We start from the raw sequence: 17,291 nt of genomic DNA on the forward strand, positions 1-17,291 counted from the left end.
CATTACCCAGGAAGGGGCGGGAAGGGCTTATCTGATTGGCTGGAGGTTTGAGTGTACGAAGTTCTAGAAAAAGGGTCCTGAGGTGCTGGCTTTAAGCGTGGGGGTGGGGGGGGGGGTTGTGGGGATAAGAGAAAAGAGTCTGGGAGGGAATGTGAAGTTTGATCCTCCTGCTGCCTTTCTCTCTCTCTCCCTACCTATCCGTCTAGTTCTATTTGTATGTACATTTTCACTAATACACATGCAAAGTCCATTCTATAAGGAGCCAAAGGTTTGTCATGGCTTTTGAGAAGATCATTAGCCTTATCTCGAGGAAGCTCGCAGGACACCATTCAGACCCTGGCTCTGGGGTTTTCATGAACATCTCGGCATAAGGAAACGGGCTATTAGCTGGAGGGCAGTCTCATGAGAGGAATCGCAGTGTTGCACACACACACACACACACACACACGCAGTGTACGCTACATTTCAAGAGTGTTATCCCTCCCTCTGTTGAACACAGCACGTGTCCCAAGCAAAAGTCTGGCTGGGGTGAAAAGCATAGACCTAGTCCATACCAGTGGTTGTCGTTCCTAGTGCTTTACCCTATGTGATTTTGTTTGTGAAAATCTTCTTATGCCTAAGCTTATATGCTGAGTCAGGAATGCTAGTGCATGACTACATCGGGGGTTTAAAAGCACCATGGTGCCTGCTGTTGTGTAGACATCGCCTTTGGAGTCTTTTTGAGAATTATTTGAATTATTGAATTATTTTCTGCATCATCTTTGCGCTCATTGCTGAGCATATGATGCAGGTCAATTCCATTTCATTTCGCTTACAGAAGTGGACAGATCATTGATCTGAGGGCCATTTCAACATGTCTCCTACAATGGTTAAAATTCAGGGTTTGAAAAGAACTGATCTTAGATCAGCACAATGGGCATACCACTAGACGAAGACGTCTGATAACAATTAAGAGCACACTGCTGCGAGTGACACCTGTCTTGGTTAATGACAGTTCCAGCTGTTCTGGGAGCAGCTGCAGACTCTACATCTCTCAACTGATGCCTCTCAACTCAGTACTGATGCCAGGTTTCTAAGAACTGTCAAAGTGACTGTTGAAGAAGGGACATCAAGGAGGTGGGCAGATCCCAGTTTGGCATTTAGGTGGTGTGCTCTTAAATTTCTAGCTAGTGATTGCTCTGGGATCAGACTGATGAAAGTACTAGAATTAATGCAGGCTGAAACAACCGAGGAATGGAGGTCCGGGGGGGATAATGGGTTGAATTTTGGTGTCAAATGTACTTTGAGATTAAACATTAAGAACCATTGAAAATTTCTGTTTACAACTGAAAGGTCTTATTATAGATTACAAATTGCTAGCATGAACAGACTTGCTAAAAACTATGGTCCTTCATAAATAAGTCATTTCTGACCGGGTCCCTGCCTCAGTTCCAATTCCTCCTCTTTCAGTTCCAACCCAATGACTGCCCCTTTGCACCCTGGGTAATATGATCCTGCTACGTCATTCCTCCCATTCTTGTCCAGGCAATGACCCACAGCCCAGCTTTTAGGTCAGATGAGCTAGAGGTCCAAGGATTAACTGACTCCTAGAAGCTCTGTACCAGTACAACCAAAACAGCATTATGTAGATATGTGCAAAAGAGCAGCTTTTAAGTAACATAGAGCAATATGGGCCATGCGTAGCACAAACACTTGCCAACTTCTGTACACCTGGATATGTATGCAAGCAGATTATTAATAAATACAAAAACTCTTGAACAAATGAACATTGAAATAAAATCTTGTAAAAAAAAATCCCATAAATTAAGACTGAATAGACACTGAATGGTTTTAACAGACAGTTTCTTTTCTCAGGAAAAAAATTAAAACACACTTTTTTTTTCAGTTCAGGTTGTTCTTGTTGCCATGGAGACCACATTCTCTCCAGCAGACAGATTGACTCTCACCTCTCTTTCTCCCCCTCTCTCACTTTCCCCTCTCTATCATTCTGTCTTTCACATTTACTATGGCCATATGTGCTGGAATAAACCAATCACCACCTTACAACAAGGCTAAGGTTCTCCCATGAAGAACCTAACTTTACACCAATGATACGATCAGTCTGTGCTCCTGTGTGGAGATCATTAGGTGCAGCTGAAAGGACATTGTCTCTTACTCATTCAGTTCTTCGTTCATTCCACAACGGGCATGCTCACTCCATTCATTTATTTGCTTTTTTTGTGTGTGTTTTTGGAAGATAAATGGATGAATATTGTCAGCTGGATTCTCACTCAGGAAAACATGCTGGGACATGCTGGTACTCTCCACAAACGCGCGTGCACACACACACACACACACACACACACAGCTGGTGTGTGTGGCTTGCCTCAGGATGCATTCTGACATCCAGTTTCACACCAGGTTGCTGATGTCTGCTTGCCGGGAACATGGCTGCATCAGCCCACTGCTGGACAGACAGAAGCATGATAAACATGTTTGTCTCTCCCCTCTCAATCTTTATGGGGACAGAACAGGACAGTTGGTGCCTTCTCTGCTCAGAGAAGACTCTCTCCATTTCAGCTCTCCAACACTGAGCCCATCTTCTCGATGCACCAAGAACTGGAAAAGCATGCCAGAGAAGGAAAGGTTCTCAGCCATCCACCCTAAAGTCCGGAATCACATGTTGGCATTGTTTGTCTCCTTTTCAGGTTGCTCTTTAAAGCCACCCACGTTTTCAAATGGGCAGTCTATTTTTAGTCTCGGCATTGTACAAAGGGACAACACACTGACACAATGGATATGATACAAACATGCTAGATGCTGACTAGTCTGTTTAGAATGAGCAGAGATCGGTTTCTTCAGTTGTCGCGGCAGCCACAATGTTCTGAGGAGCCACAAAAATGAGTTGCCGTTGCAAAGTAAAGGTTTCAAAGCCGAAGGTTCTCTGAAGCACATATTTGTTAGCTTGCAGCAGGAAAAAGAAAGCTTCACTGTTTGACATGTTAAACGTTAAAGTAGAGCTTTTAATAGAAGAAAAACTTTTTTTGATGAAATTGCACAGGAAGGTGAAAATCTTCACAGTTGGAATCCAGTAGACAATAACAATGGGAAAACAGGGAATCTGTAAAGAGAAGAGACAACAACATCAGAAAACGCAATGTAGTTTGAGCACCCTGAAGCCCTTTTGAACTTCTACATTTTGACACATTTTCAAATTGCTAGTTTTTTTTTTACTATTAAGGTATGAAATCTTCCATCTAGACTGAATCAATCAGAATTCTACTAAAGGAACCCATAAACAAAGTAGAGCAGACCCCCTTTTCAGAAACACTTCCATTTCACATGCACAGCTACACACACGCTCAGGTCTGGTCCTGCACTCCAAGAAAGAATAACAAGTCTGTAGGATCATATCCAGACGCGCGATCCTGAGCCTGGCCATTTGTTGCCCTCTTTTCTTGTCGCCCTCGAGGACAAACAAATGGAGAAGGACAGGTCACAGACCCGCACCTGTCCGACCAAGGACCCAGGGCAAATCCCCTGGGGCGGGCACATAAACATAGACAACATGGTGTACCATGCTGACTCTAGTTACAGTGTCACCTCAACAACAGCTAGGAAACTGGTCTTCTCTTTCACAAAAAGTCAAGGCAGGTTTATTTATATAGCACCTTTCTTACACTGCAATCACTGTGATCATGTGTTTTACAAATAAGAAAATATAGAGAAACAGATGTAGGAGAATAATATAAATATGATTTTAAAAGAACAGAAATAAACAAATAAAGCAAAAGCGTCACCTAATGATACTCGTGCCGCGACTGAATCTGCTGTTGTGTTGCTTGGCCAGGCAGTGGGTCTAGTGACCCTGTGCTGACTGCTTGTGAGAAGAATTTTTAAAGGTCTTAACAGGAAACTGCCTAGCTAAGATTTAAGAGCTGCAAGAGAAATTGCCATCAATAATGAAGCATGAACTAAAAACTACAAATTACTATAGTTCATTACTACATTACATTACTACATTACAGCTAAAACACCGATTGTCTATGCTGAGAGCTAGCCCTTGGGTGGCTACGGTGCTGTTTCAGCAGTTCCTCATTAGGAATAGATTTAAAGTTCAATATTCAACAGGATGTCATGTTAACGACAGCTAAAATGATCATTTGTTTCTCTCTTTGCGATTGAGTCACATATCTTTCTCTGAGTGCCTTAGCTGGAACAATGAGCAGTAAAAAAGGGTATGATGTATGACTGGTGTTAGCTAGCCATCACTGATTCACCTCCCTCTTTTGGAAGATGTATTTTTGCCACATCTTTCTTCTCCCATCAAGTCTCTCTCTCTCTCTCTCTCTCTCTCTCTCTCTCTCTCTCGTTAAGATGGCTTTATTAGTACAATATTATTAAGCTCTAGTTAAGATGGATTATTGGTACAATAAATCCTGAAAGTTTCAGAAAATACATATTAAAAAGCTGATTAGTATCTGCATTAATAAAAGTAACATCAACAAAATAATAAGATATTATATAAACAGAGGTCTGCATGTGTAGGGGTTGGTGTGAGTATTTTGAAACAAGGCTTACTGTGTACCCTTCTCCGAGAAAGCTCAGTCATTTTTCATGTTGGGTTATAATCATTGCAATTTGGGATTATATTTTGTATTTTAATAGTTTTGTTGAAATTATTTTTCACAATAGAGCATAGAGCATCTCTGTCTCACCCTCAACTTTCTCCCTTGCTTTGACTAAAAGCCATGCAGGAAGTAATGACAGATGTTACTTAATGCTACTTTGTTTCTCTCTCTCTCTCTGTCCCTTAATCCCACACTTATATACACTTTAACTAAACAGTTAGAGAAATGATTTCCCGTCAGTGTGAAAATTAGCTGAGCCCTGGGGTCAAGTCCTAGTCTTTAGCTATTAGCAAGCATGCCTATAAAAGCCTGAGAAGAAAACCAAAACTGAATCTAAACTCTAAAGCTAAACTGCACACCCACCCACCCATTCATCCACCCATCCATGCATCCATCCCTGCCGTTATACATCCAGTCCACGATCCTTTCACCCATTGTATGTGGAGCTACCACAGGGTTTGTTCTGGAGACAAAGCATTCCCTGGAGCATGAGTCCTGCTTAAAGACAGCATGGGGCTGCTTGTCAGTGGAGTAGGGCTGGCTTGCGCTAATGACCTCCCCCTTCGTTGCAGCCTTCAGTGCATGCCTGACATGCCTCCTGCACACACAGGCGCGCGCACACACACACACACACACACACACACACACACACTCACGCACGCACACATGCACGTGGGCTTATGAGCCAATCATATGATAGTCATTTGTTATTTTCGCCAAGCAAATGCGTGTATGGAGTTCAAAATGATTGCAATTTAGTTCTTTTCTAACAATACACACTACCCTTAGGAAAACAAGACCAGAAAGCTTACTGGTTAGTGTGTCCAAAAGCACATGGGTCTCACATGACCCTCTATGATATTTTAGGAATATGGATATTTTAAGGATATAAGACTTTTGCCCCCTGGCTTGAGGTCAACAACACTAATTGCAATGGATTTGTCATGTATGTAGCTGTTGTTTCAAACAAACTGGTTTTGGGAAGCCCATCAGGATTCTCGGCTTTTCTCAGTGGAAAAAAGAAAGGAAACTGTGAGAACTATGTATGTGTGTGTGTGTGTGTGTGAGAGAGAGAGAGAGAGAGAGAGAGAGAGAGAGAGAGAGAGAGAGAGAGAAATTAACCACTCTTCCTTGCAGGAAGGGGAGGCTGTCTGTGAAGTTCCCGTGGGAGAGATAGTAAAGGGAAGAAGAGTGTGAAAAAAAAGTCAGCAAAGAGGGGTTAAAAAACGAGAGAGAAGCTTTGTTTACCCTCCCTTTTCCAGACCACCCCCTCTCCTCTCATCCTCCTTTTCCTCCTCTCTCCCCTCCCACTCTTCTGGCCAGCGGTGAGCCATCTCCCATCCCCTTCTTATGGGGGAGGGGAGGGGTTGGGAGAGCAGAGGACAGCTTTTAAGAACACTTCATGGCCATTTAAATGCATAGGAATGTCCCAAAGGACAAAAGAAATTATCTGCCCAGTCAAAGTAGGTGGCATTCAACTGCCACACATACGCGGGCCTTGGCCACCGAGACCTTTGAGAAGCAAAGATGAATGTTCAAACGCTTGGTGGAAGGGCAGGAAGTGGGATTGGTGTCAGGAATGGAGTAAGTTTTCCTGACAGCCCCTCACGCCCCCACATCCAACCACCTTCATTTAATCATTTATTAGTTTAAAAAACAGAGCTGTATCCTCATATCTCTCCCATGTGAAGGGGTCCAGGGAAGGAGGGATAGCACAGCCTCGTTAGGTTGGCTAACCCACAGGTCCCGAGGCACATGGAGGAGGCCCTTGAGTGTATATTTTGTCTTTTTTGTCACAATCAGATGAGCCATGCAGGGGAGGTCATGAGTGCCGAGGTGCAACAGAAAAAGGCCACGCTGTCATGGGAGGATGGGATATTTTTTCTTCTCGCATCCATTTCCTCATACTCTTCATATGATTGCGTGCATGCTTCCCGAGAACATGTCATGAGAAGGTTTTCTAAGAAATTTTTGTTTGTTTGTTTCCCTACATCATTCCTTTTAGATTCCCCTCCTTTAAATTAATTGCAGATGGATTTGGCACTTTCAGAGTCTGAGTATGTACACTGTTAACAAATCTTCTTCCCTGGAAGATATTATAATATTATATTAGAATGAGCTCTGGCATCCTATACACCAAAACAACGTGGCATTTGACGGCTCTTCTAAACTTTAAATTCTGATCAGGTGTCCAGTGCAAATTCGGCTGTTTAAAAAAAAGAAATGTTTGGCCTTTATACGTGTTTCAGACAAACATCACATGCTTTACTTTCCCTTATACAAGAGCTCTTATAAATCCCCTTCCCCTCACTGCTGTACCATATTCACCAATCACATCAAGTCCCGGGCGCTAGACTGTACCCTCCACTAGCACACTACGTATCGTCATGTATACCATTAATCTAATTTTTCCCTCATTCCACCTCTTCTGTTTCTCTCTCTCTCTTCTTTCTCTCTATTTCTGTTGTCTTTACCTTGCCTCCTTTCTTATTCTTTCTCCTCTTTCCTTCCTTTCTCTCTCCACCCTTAGACAAATTTCCCCCTCAGGGACAATAAAAATCTTCTATTCTGTTTCAATTACCCTTGGTACTACGCCCCACACAGCACACCCATAACTCATTCAGGCATCCCAGAAGACATCTCCCAAACACACACACAGACACACACCTCACGAATCACTATATCGAAATTTCCCGTGTGAAATTGTTACAGTGTATGACCGACGCACACACCCTGAACTTCAAATGCAGCATGTAGCGCTTGCCAGTTTTGCTATGTGTGTGTCATAGCAGAAAGAGAGGAATCTTCAGCTCCGTGACTTCTATCAACCTCCGAGAAGCTTTCGATATGACTCACCTCTCTCTCTCTCTCTCAACCTCTCCACCCCTGTCTCTATCTGTTTCACTCACACTGTTGCTCTTTCAAAGCTGGAAGCAGATCTGATAGCATAGCCTCTGTATTGGCCAGTCAGTACACACACACAGATACACAGACACACACACACACACACACACACACAATCCTGAATCAAAGCACATACCACTGCTGAGGAATATATTCTGGCCTGTTGGGTCCCTTTGTTCAAGGCAACCCTGAAATTACCTAAGCATTCAGATTAGCTATACAGCACATTAGCCTGTACTCTCCAAAATCATCTCAGTGCAGTCCTAACATCCACCCAAAAGTGACATATGGAGACTACATTTAAATTACTACAGAGATTACAATCCAATTAATTTTAGCTATAGTACATTGACTGTTCCGGCATGTTATTAGTGAGCATTAGTGAGCATTTCAGCATTTCAGAGACAATCCACCCACTCCCCTCGGGCTGGACACACACACACACACACACTATGAAGCTAGTGAAACTAATCTAAACAGATTTTTAAAAAGGCAGAAGGACAGATCTATAAATTAATGTGCAAACTGTCCAAACTGGCTGATATTCAAAAGTATATGGCCCTTTTCTCTCTAAATGACTGAGGCAAAGGTCTGGTCCTGATTTAATAAGAAAATCTTTTCTTGTATACAAAGAAGGCATCATCAAGAAATAGCTGGTACACAAAGCACAGTTGAATATAAATCAATAATTCATTTATTTTTTATGAACTGTAATTGTAGTGTAGTGGCCTCCCCTGTGATGGACTGGGGATCAAGCTACTATTTGGGCAAGTGCTCCTAGCTATATCAATAAGAGTCCTTGGACAAGACTCCTAACATTACATTCGCCCACTTCTGTAGCATGATTGAAATTGCAAGTTGTGCTGGATAAGAGTGTATGCCAAATGTGTATGCCAAATGTGTATATTTAAAATCTGGAACACTCCCAGACAAGTAAGAAAAAAGTGTTAAAATAAATCAATGATGAGCATCACTGCACTGTCATTTATTTTTAGGACAGGGTTATGTGACAACAGGCATATTATCCTATTAGAAGCTAAAACTTATGCCTTGAAAAACAATCCATTAACAGATTATGTTAACAGGTTCATGACCTTAGTTGACAGTGACTTGACACACCTCATTAAACCAATATACTGGAATTCCCTTGTGTTTCTGGGAGCAATGCTTTCAAATGTGTTTCTTCTCTTCATAAAACCTCTTCATGGAGGTTTCATGAATATCGTTTTGCTAGAAAAGTACTTTTAAGGGTGAGTGCATCTTTACGGTGGAATTTGTCTGGTCAAGTCACTTTTAGTTTAGTATACCCACCTCACAGGAAAAAAGAAGGTCTTGGGGAGTGAAGGCATGGAGCCATCAGGCTGGGAGGTGCTTCCAGGTGCTGACGAAGGCAGTGGGGATTAGGGAATAGGGTACAGTGGTTATGCTGTTCCAGGCATCCAATGTGGGGTCATAGCAGTCTAGCGTCTTGCAGCGCTGTGTTCCAAAATAACCGCCGACAACGTACAGTTTGTTGCCCGAGGCAACTGCTTGGCAGCTCATGCGCTTAGCCGTAACATCACCTACTTTAGTCCACTGGTAAGTCTCGCTGCTGAACTTGTAGGCTGAGCAGGCGGAGAACTCTGTGTCGCCCCCCATCACAAAGATCTGGTTCCCTAAAACAGCAGCCGCCGTGTAGCGCCATGGCTGTGGGCAAGATGCCGGCACAGTCCAGTGATTCTCCACCGGGTCGTAGCACTGCACCTTGGGCAACTTGTCATGGGCCACACTCGTTCCTCCAAAGGCAAACAACTTGAGCTTGACACTGACCACTGCTGCATTGCTGACGCCCTCACGTAGAGGTGCAACCATGCTCCACTTGTTGGCAACTGGGTCAAACTGCTCCACCTGTTTCAAGGAGACAGACGGCGATGCTGGAAGGCAACCAGTGGCAGCTGTATGTCCCCCAACCACATAGAGGCAGTGACGAAGTTCAGCTGAGCCATGACCAAATCGAGCTATCAGCATGGGAGCTGCTTTGGACCACTCTTCATGCAAGGTATCATATACCCAAACGTCCTTGGACACACCATTCTCTGAGCCCCGGCCACCTGTCACATAGACTTTGCAGCCAATAGCACAGGCACTGAACTCCTTCCGTGGACTGGGAATGTCTGCCTTTGGGATGATTTCCTTGGCCTTCTGGTCCACCAAGTAGAGCTTGTCACACATAAATGTAGGGCCACCTAGCAGGAATAGGGCATGGCTAGTCTTGCGAGGCCTGGCACAAGGACTATTGACCACGCCGTCGTTCTGCAGAATACGAAGCTTGCAGCGGATGGCCTCATCCACCAGTTCCTTGCTCTTGGCCTGTGCGTTGATGAGCTCCTCTGTGGAGACATTCTCCATGAGGAAGATGGCAGGCAGGAGGGCAAGTCGTACGGTGCACAGCAGCTCGGGCAAGTGGCAATGTCGTCGCTCAAGGTCATAGTTCACCCAGTTGAGTGCTGACTCATAGACCAACCGCTCATCCTCCGTCTCCAACTCCTCATGTGCGAGCAGCTGCACCACCATGTCCTTGGGCAGCTGCAGGAACTCCTCTGTCTTGCAGATGGCTGGGAAGTTACTGAGGCACATACTCCAGGAGAGCTGGGACAGCTGGGTGCACTGGTGAGCATCAGACAGGAGGAGCATGCCCAGGCAGTTTGACGGGTGAAGGTTCTTCTCCAGGAACTCAGCACAGGCATCACGGATGTCCTGGAATTCCAGCATGTCTCCAGCCTCCAGCAGAGACTCAGCGTTCTCCTCGTTGATTACCACACGAGACGAGTAAGCATAATCCAAAAGAAGTTCTAACACCTGGTTGACAGAGAGCGACACTAATGTTAATTTGATAAAACCTCAAGATGCTGAACATTTGTTAATATTATGTTACTAACTATGAGATCTCCATATTAACTATGAGATCTCCAGTACCTCTGGGTGTATTGAGTCTCTGAAGTCCACCTCCTTAGCCTGACTCTCTCTCAGCCCACCACTGAACATGGCCTCAAAGTACCGGCTGCAGGCAGCCAGCACGGCCCGATGGCAGGGAAAGGAACGACTCCCCGCGTGGAGTAAAACGTCGGTGAAGAGCCTCTGCTGCCGCAGAGCATTCAGGTGCATCAGGACGCTGTCGGCATAGGAGGACTTGTGGAAAAGGTACATGTTCATGGAGCCTGTGCTGGCCCGTGACTTGCGGTTCTCGTGGACACAGACAGACATTTTCATTGAATCCTGTGAGGGGAACAGCAACAGTTACAATAGATGACTTCTCATCATTTCATTGCTGAGTTGGGGGGGGGGGGGGGGGGATTGGAATATTTTGTTAGTATTTACAAACTCACTCAATGAGCACACAAGATACTGAACAAAAGACGCTTGAAATAATTTGAAATTAAAAAGCTTATTCTCTGATATGGTACATTCTGGCTTGCAGATACTTGCAGAGTAGGTTTAGGGTTAGTCGCGGGTCATTAAATGAAATAATCAATATCAGCAAAAATCTGCAAATAGCCATGTCAGACCATGAAAACACAGCAGAACATGATGTCACTCCGCAAACACATACACAAAAAAAAAAACACTGCATCTGTCTCTGATGTCTAGCCGCCAGGAATGTCAGCAAGTTTAATCATTACCAGGTGTTCAAAGGCGGATGAAAAGGAGAAAAAAAGAAAGGAAAAGAGGATTAAAAAAAACTTTCAAAAGTAAACATCCCAGCCACTCTACATAGTTATGACAAGACCAAGAAGCAGACGACCACTGAGCGCAGAGTCATCATTAAGTGTGTTAATGTCACCGGCTACCATCTGGTTGCCTATATAGCGCGCATTCAAATCCAATCAGGGGTAATTTCCATGTAACCGATACGCGTCCTTTGGTCCTTGCCGGCTGTCACCGTCCCTTCTGGGCGGATTTAATTGTGTTTTCGTTAATGGCTCTGCGGACCCAAAGGTAGTCCGTAAACGAACTAAATACATTAAAGACGCTAGCAAAGTTGATACATAGCACCTGATGCCATCTGATAATTCACTTAAACTGGTCACAGCTGCGAAAGAGCAAAAAACACGGTGCTGACACAATACAAATCATTCCGCAACAGTTTTATAACAGCCTCGTACAAGAGAAGGTATGTAGTGTCGTATTAAATCAATTGTTACCCAATATCAAAGGAATAAATAAATAACCAAGCTTATTGCAGTATATGACCGTTATAGGCTACCCTACGTAATATATGAATTTTTGTTAAATGTCTAAATGTAAATTCAACTTTGCTAAACATGCTTTAAAATACAATATACAAGATGCAGAACTCGAATGGTTTTATGACAATAAAATGGCTCATAATGTAAAACGGCAATTTATCCATTGGAAACCATACATTTTAAACGGTGGTTCTAGCTCATTGTTTGCAAAACACAAGACTGGACTACATTCGCACACTGGAGATTAAGTACGCATAATGACAGATATTTACAAACTATAAACTTTTTAGCGAACAAGGTTTCCAATTTAAAATAGCTGCTTTTCTTTTAAAGTACAAGATTGATTCATGTCTTGCAGGTAACGCGGCCGCTCTACGTTTAGGCTTCCCGACAGTAGCTCAATTAATGTAGCCTAGACTTCGCCACGGGAAAAGCTAATATGTCTGACAGTTCAAGGAATTTACGTAATTGGAATTTTTGGATAAATGTATATACCTCTGTGCGAAAGCAGGAGTTCAATTCTGTCCGCTTTAGCGCTCCAGCATGCCAAACCGTTGACAGCCACGATGTGTTAGGGGATTAATCCTCGTGCACCCGTATAAAACTGGTCGAACAACTGCAATCTAATGGACCTATTTGCCAAGGCTTAAAAAAGTTTTTGTGCTCTTGTCGTTGGCTTGGCCAAAGTCGTGTTCTTGGACACGTCGGGATCCTCGCAGTCGCTTGTCGCATGCCAGTCTGTCCTGACCACGGCCGAAGGGGTGAGTTTTAATCGAAAAATAGAGGCGGGGCGCCTGTCTTTAGGCAGGGGTGGGAGGATGCGTTCAAGTCCAATGAAGAGAGAAAAGTACGAACGATTAGACATGCGATGGTTTCATTAAAAGGATATAGGTGGGCTACTGTTTATGAAGCGGAGAGATAAGCAGTGCTTCCACTAATACCTCAGTCAAGCATCTGTGAAGATTCTTCTGTAGGTATAAAATTCAGCAACCACAATTCAGGCATCATTAAAGATGAATGATAACCACTAAAAGAGCAGTTGGATCGAACAATGGCAGACGCCCGCTAAGGAGATAATAAATCTACTTTATATAAACTGCGTAGTACATTCCCCATTAACTGCTCCTTTAGAATCAATCTTAAGAAGCTTTGACAAGATTATTTTCTGGTGGTTCACTGTAGGGACTATTTTATACAGTGCCGTAGCAGTCTTAGAGATCTGGCACAGTTCCCCATCTTTCCTATATTAACACATTAGTTCATGTAAGAAAGGAATTGGTAATTAGCTCATAAATTGAATCTGTCAGAGAAGAGATTATTTACAATGTAATAGCGCCCTCTGTTGATCAAGCAATGATGGGTGACTTCATATATTGTATTACATTCTGCATGATGCATGTAGTGTTAAAGCACAAACAAGCAAAAACTATTAAAACAAATTGCACAAAACATCATAAAGTCATCAAAAGACATCCTTGTAACGCTCACAGCAGTTTGAGGGAGTTCACTTCTCTGCCAAGTACTTTCTATAGCAAGTTTTATATGGAATAATTGGCATGTGTGCATGTGTGTGTGTGTGTGTGTGTGTGTGTGTGTGTGTGTGTGTGTGTGTGTGTGTGAATCCAAAGTCTTTGTCTGTGCGTGGTAGGGTCTCTTTGCGCATGTGCTATAGATTATTTGTTCCCTGGAATGAAGCGTCATATTCTGTGACACCAGGCTTTTCTTTATCTATTTGTCTTTCTTGTAATGTAATAGGAAAAAGAGCAAGAGGCTTTTCTGGAACTCAGACATATCGCCTTTATGAGAATCAATTTCAGAGCCTGTAATAGTCTCCATTTTCATACCTATGAAAGGACACTGAAGTGAAAAATCACTGACAAGCCAGTAAATATCTTAAATAACAAAATGTTATTTAACTAGCACAGAGACCATGATGAAGTGTGACAATTGCCACTACACTTTTGATTGGCTGTGAAATGATGTCAGGTCGATATTCCAAGTTAGTGACTTTTTGAAAAGAAAAAAAAAAGATTAAAACAACTACCTCCAAGATGTTTTTCCATTTGCAGTACTATAGATAATGTTAACCATAATAATAATGCATATTGTTTATACAGCTAGCACATGTTCATGGGATGGTCATCTGAAGGTGTTTCACAGTTTAAAGTAAAACAGAAAACAGTATGGAACAGGTTAAAGTAAATTTCAATGAGTAAATCGAGTAAATAAAATAAGAATACAGTGAAATGCAATAAAATACAATGTGAAAATGTAGCCAAGTAAAAGTATAATTAAATGAATAAAAAAGTATAATAAAATGACTGAAAAATGTAAATAAAACATTTTAAAAAGCTTAATGCAAAGGAAAGTCCACATCTTTCTTAAAAACAGATAATGAATCTGAGTTGAACATACTGTAATTTTTGCTTTCACTTAGAAGTAATAAATGCAATAATTAAGAGGCAAAGACTCTTGATATATTTCTATAAATGTAAAAAGAAGACTTACAGATGGTAGGAACATGAAAGTCAAACAAAAGTGCTGAGTCCATTCTAACCTCAAGACTCAAAACATATGGTAATAATAGGATTGAATGACCACTTATATGGGATTGGTTGAAGCCATATTTAGCTGCAAATAGGTTCCCACAAGCATGACCTTGTATTTGCTGTTGCTCAGCTACAACTGGTCATATATTAGGGTAGAGTTGAGATAGTTGGATACATTTTAAGAACACATTTTTTTATATAGTTTTACAGCAGATAACTCAAAAAGAGAGTACTTTGCTGAAAGACAGAGACCTTTTATTAATTGTAGTAACACTGAATGGCACAATTATAAATACTCAGTGAATCTGTTATAATATATTAATTACACCTTTAAATCATATACGTTATTTACCTCAACTGAGGTCTGAGTGGAAAGCCACTCCACAGACATGTCAGAAATGATTAACTGTCCTGGTCACTTTAATTGTTGTAGTTATGGTAGGTCTATTATAGGCCCTGAATATAATATGCACAACATGTTCCTGTCAAACAGTCTACAAAGTGTAAGTTTACATTTAACAGCTATGGCACACCATAAGTTTGACAACAGTCACGTGCCCTGCAACATGTGACCTTTTTGCTGCTGTATTTAAGTTAAAAGTAATAACCTTTAGAATGCATTTATCTGATGCAAATATAGGCAATATAAAAAAAATAGATGTTGCATTAAAAGCAGCTCTGCTTCATTATTAACTCCTGAAACTTTAGCTGTTCACTAACTTCAGTACTATACATTTCTCCACCAGAGTATTGTCATCACTCTACGGCACCGTGGGGTGGAGCCACCAGGTAGCTTTTTTATATAAGTTCCCTTCTATAGCAGTTTTCCTTCTGCAGCAGTTTTACGTTCTCTGTTTTGTTGGTTAACATTGAGACTTTGGTAGGGGAAAGTAACCCTACATCCATAGTCATTCAGCTAGGCCACTGTTCATAACCACTGAGTTCTTATAAATGAAAAGATTCAGTACTTGCGCTTGCATGTTGGCTTGGAGTGTCAAAACAGCTAAAGTTTTGCACAGTATTTTTCTTACGGAAAATGATGATGCCATATACGTCACTTGATCAGAATTGGGTACAGAAGGCTGATGTGTAGGATGCTGCAAGCGTATTGTGATACTGAAACAAAGTCATAAATAATTATGGAATCACATGATTTTTTGAATCACGTTGCTCTTATTAAATATCAGACTAAAGATATCCACTCACAGGCAACTTTATTTTGCACACCTTGCTAGTACCGGGTCGGACCCCCTTTTACCTTCAGAACTGCTGTAATTCTTTGTCGCATTGATTCAACAAGCTGCTGGAAACATTCCTCAGAGATTTTGGTAGATACTGAAATTATGGCATTACACAATTGTCACAGATTTGTTGGCTGCACGTCTATTATGCAAATATCCTATTTCACCACATTCCGAAAGGTGCAGTCTTGGTTTGAGATCTGGTAACTGTGGTCCATTTGAGTAAAGTGAACTCGTTGTCACGTTCAAGAAACCAGTTTGAGACAATTTGTGGTTTGTGACATGGTGTGCTATCCTTCTGGGTGTAGCCATCAGAAGATGATCATGAAGGATCATGAAGGAATGGATATGGTCAGCAGCAATAGTCAAATAGGCTGCGGTATTTAAACAATGCTCAACTGGTATTAAGGTGCCCAAAATGTGGTAAGAAAATTTATGCCACACCATCACATCAGCAGCAGCCTGAACAGTTGACTCAAGCAAGGATGGATCCATAATTTCATGTTGTTTACATCAAATTCTGACCCTTCCATCTGAATGTCACAGCAGAAAGTGAGACTCATCAGACCTGGCAATGTTTTATCAGTCTTCTGTTGTCCGATTTTGGTGTGCCTGTGCAAAGTGTAGCCTCAGTTCCTGGGGGGGGGGGGGGGGGGTAGCTGATGTGGTCTTATGCTGCTGTATCTGCTGCTTTATCTGCTTCATGGTTTGACGTGTTCTGCATTTAGAGATGCTCTTCCACAAACTTCGATTGTTTTTGTTTTGTCTGTCAATTCTCCTCTCACCTCTGGCATCAACAAGGCATTTTCGCCCAGAGAAGTGCTGCTCACTGGATGTTTTCTCTTTTTCGGACCATTCTCTGTAAACCCAAGAGATGGTTATGCCTGAAAATACCAGTAGATAAACAGTTTCTGTAATACTCAGACTAGCCCCTCTAGCACCAACAACCATGCCACATTCAAAATGACTTAAATTACCTTCCTCCTGATGCATGGTTCGAATTTCAGCAGATTATGTTGACCACGTGCCCATACCTAAAAGCATTGAGTTGCTGCCATGTGATTGGTTGATGAAACATTTGCAATAATGAGCAATTGAGCACGTGTATCTAATAAAGTGGCCAGTGAGTGTATTATAATCTGATTAAATTTAAATGTAAAGCAAAACCAGTAGCGAGTTTGGATATTAAATGCAAAACTTAAATGCAACTTAAATGCAAAATCGCAATGTTACCACAATATATAGACTGCCCATTTAACCACAGGAAGTGCGCACATTTCTAGTTATGGTCTTACCCTCTGATATCTTAATTTTATTAATAAAATATTACTTAAAAGGTGGTGTCTCAAGCATCTAGATGTCACAATTAGTCCCTCCGATTAGTATTTTAGTTCCGTGCATAGTTTCATTTTCTCCGCCCCTGGTTTGATTGCTTACACCTGTCCCTTGTTTCTACCTTGTTAAATTAATATGTTTAAACCCTGCCGTGTTCCCTGTGTCTTGGCTGTTCATTGTTAGGCTTCATTGTGTTTATGTGTTTGGTTGTTTTGCTGTTTTTGCAAGCCCATAAGTTTGTACTCCATGCCTTTGTGTTTATCCTAGCCTTTGTTATAGCCTGTTTCCCCTGTTTGCTTTTGTGTGTTTTGTTTGTTTGATCATGTATCCCCATGCTCTCTGTGTTGGTAATATGACAATGGACTGCTATAACGACTACGACTCTGGATTTGCCCATAATAAATCTTGCTCTTCTCCGCACTTGCG

At 42.0% G+C, this 17,291-nt stretch overlaps 1 protein-coding gene across 1 annotated transcript in view; it reads right to left on the reverse strand.

Annotated features, from left to right (window-relative positions):
* Positions 1–12,496, reverse strand: part of enc1 (ectodermal-neural cortex 1) — a 12,892-nt gene extending 396 nt beyond the window's left edge. Inside the window, exons 1-4 of the mRNA XM_027007956.3 lie at positions 12,236–12,496; positions 10,470–10,769; positions 8,826–10,352; positions 1–3,100 (exon numbers count right to left, since the gene is read on the reverse strand). The exon at positions 1–3,100 is cut by the window's left edge and continues 396 nt beyond it. Coding sequence (XP_026863757.1) covers positions 8,871–10,352; positions 10,470–10,763 — 1,776 coding nt within the window. The 5' untranslated portion in view covers positions 10,764–10,769; positions 12,236–12,496 and the 3' untranslated portion in view covers positions 1–3,100; positions 8,826–8,870. The remainder of the gene's footprint in view (positions 3,101–8,825; positions 10,353–10,469; positions 10,770–12,235) is intronic.
* Between the last annotated feature and the right edge of the window lie 4,795 nt (positions 12,497–17,291).

The sequence above is a fragment of the Electrophorus electricus genome, chromosome 1, assembly GCF_041902795.1.
Source record: "Electrophorus electricus isolate QZ-2024a chromosome 1, ASM4190279v1, whole genome shotgun sequence".
In the NCBI taxonomy this organism is placed as follows: domain Eukaryota; kingdom Metazoa; phylum Chordata; class Actinopteri; order Gymnotiformes; family Gymnotidae; genus Electrophorus; species Electrophorus electricus.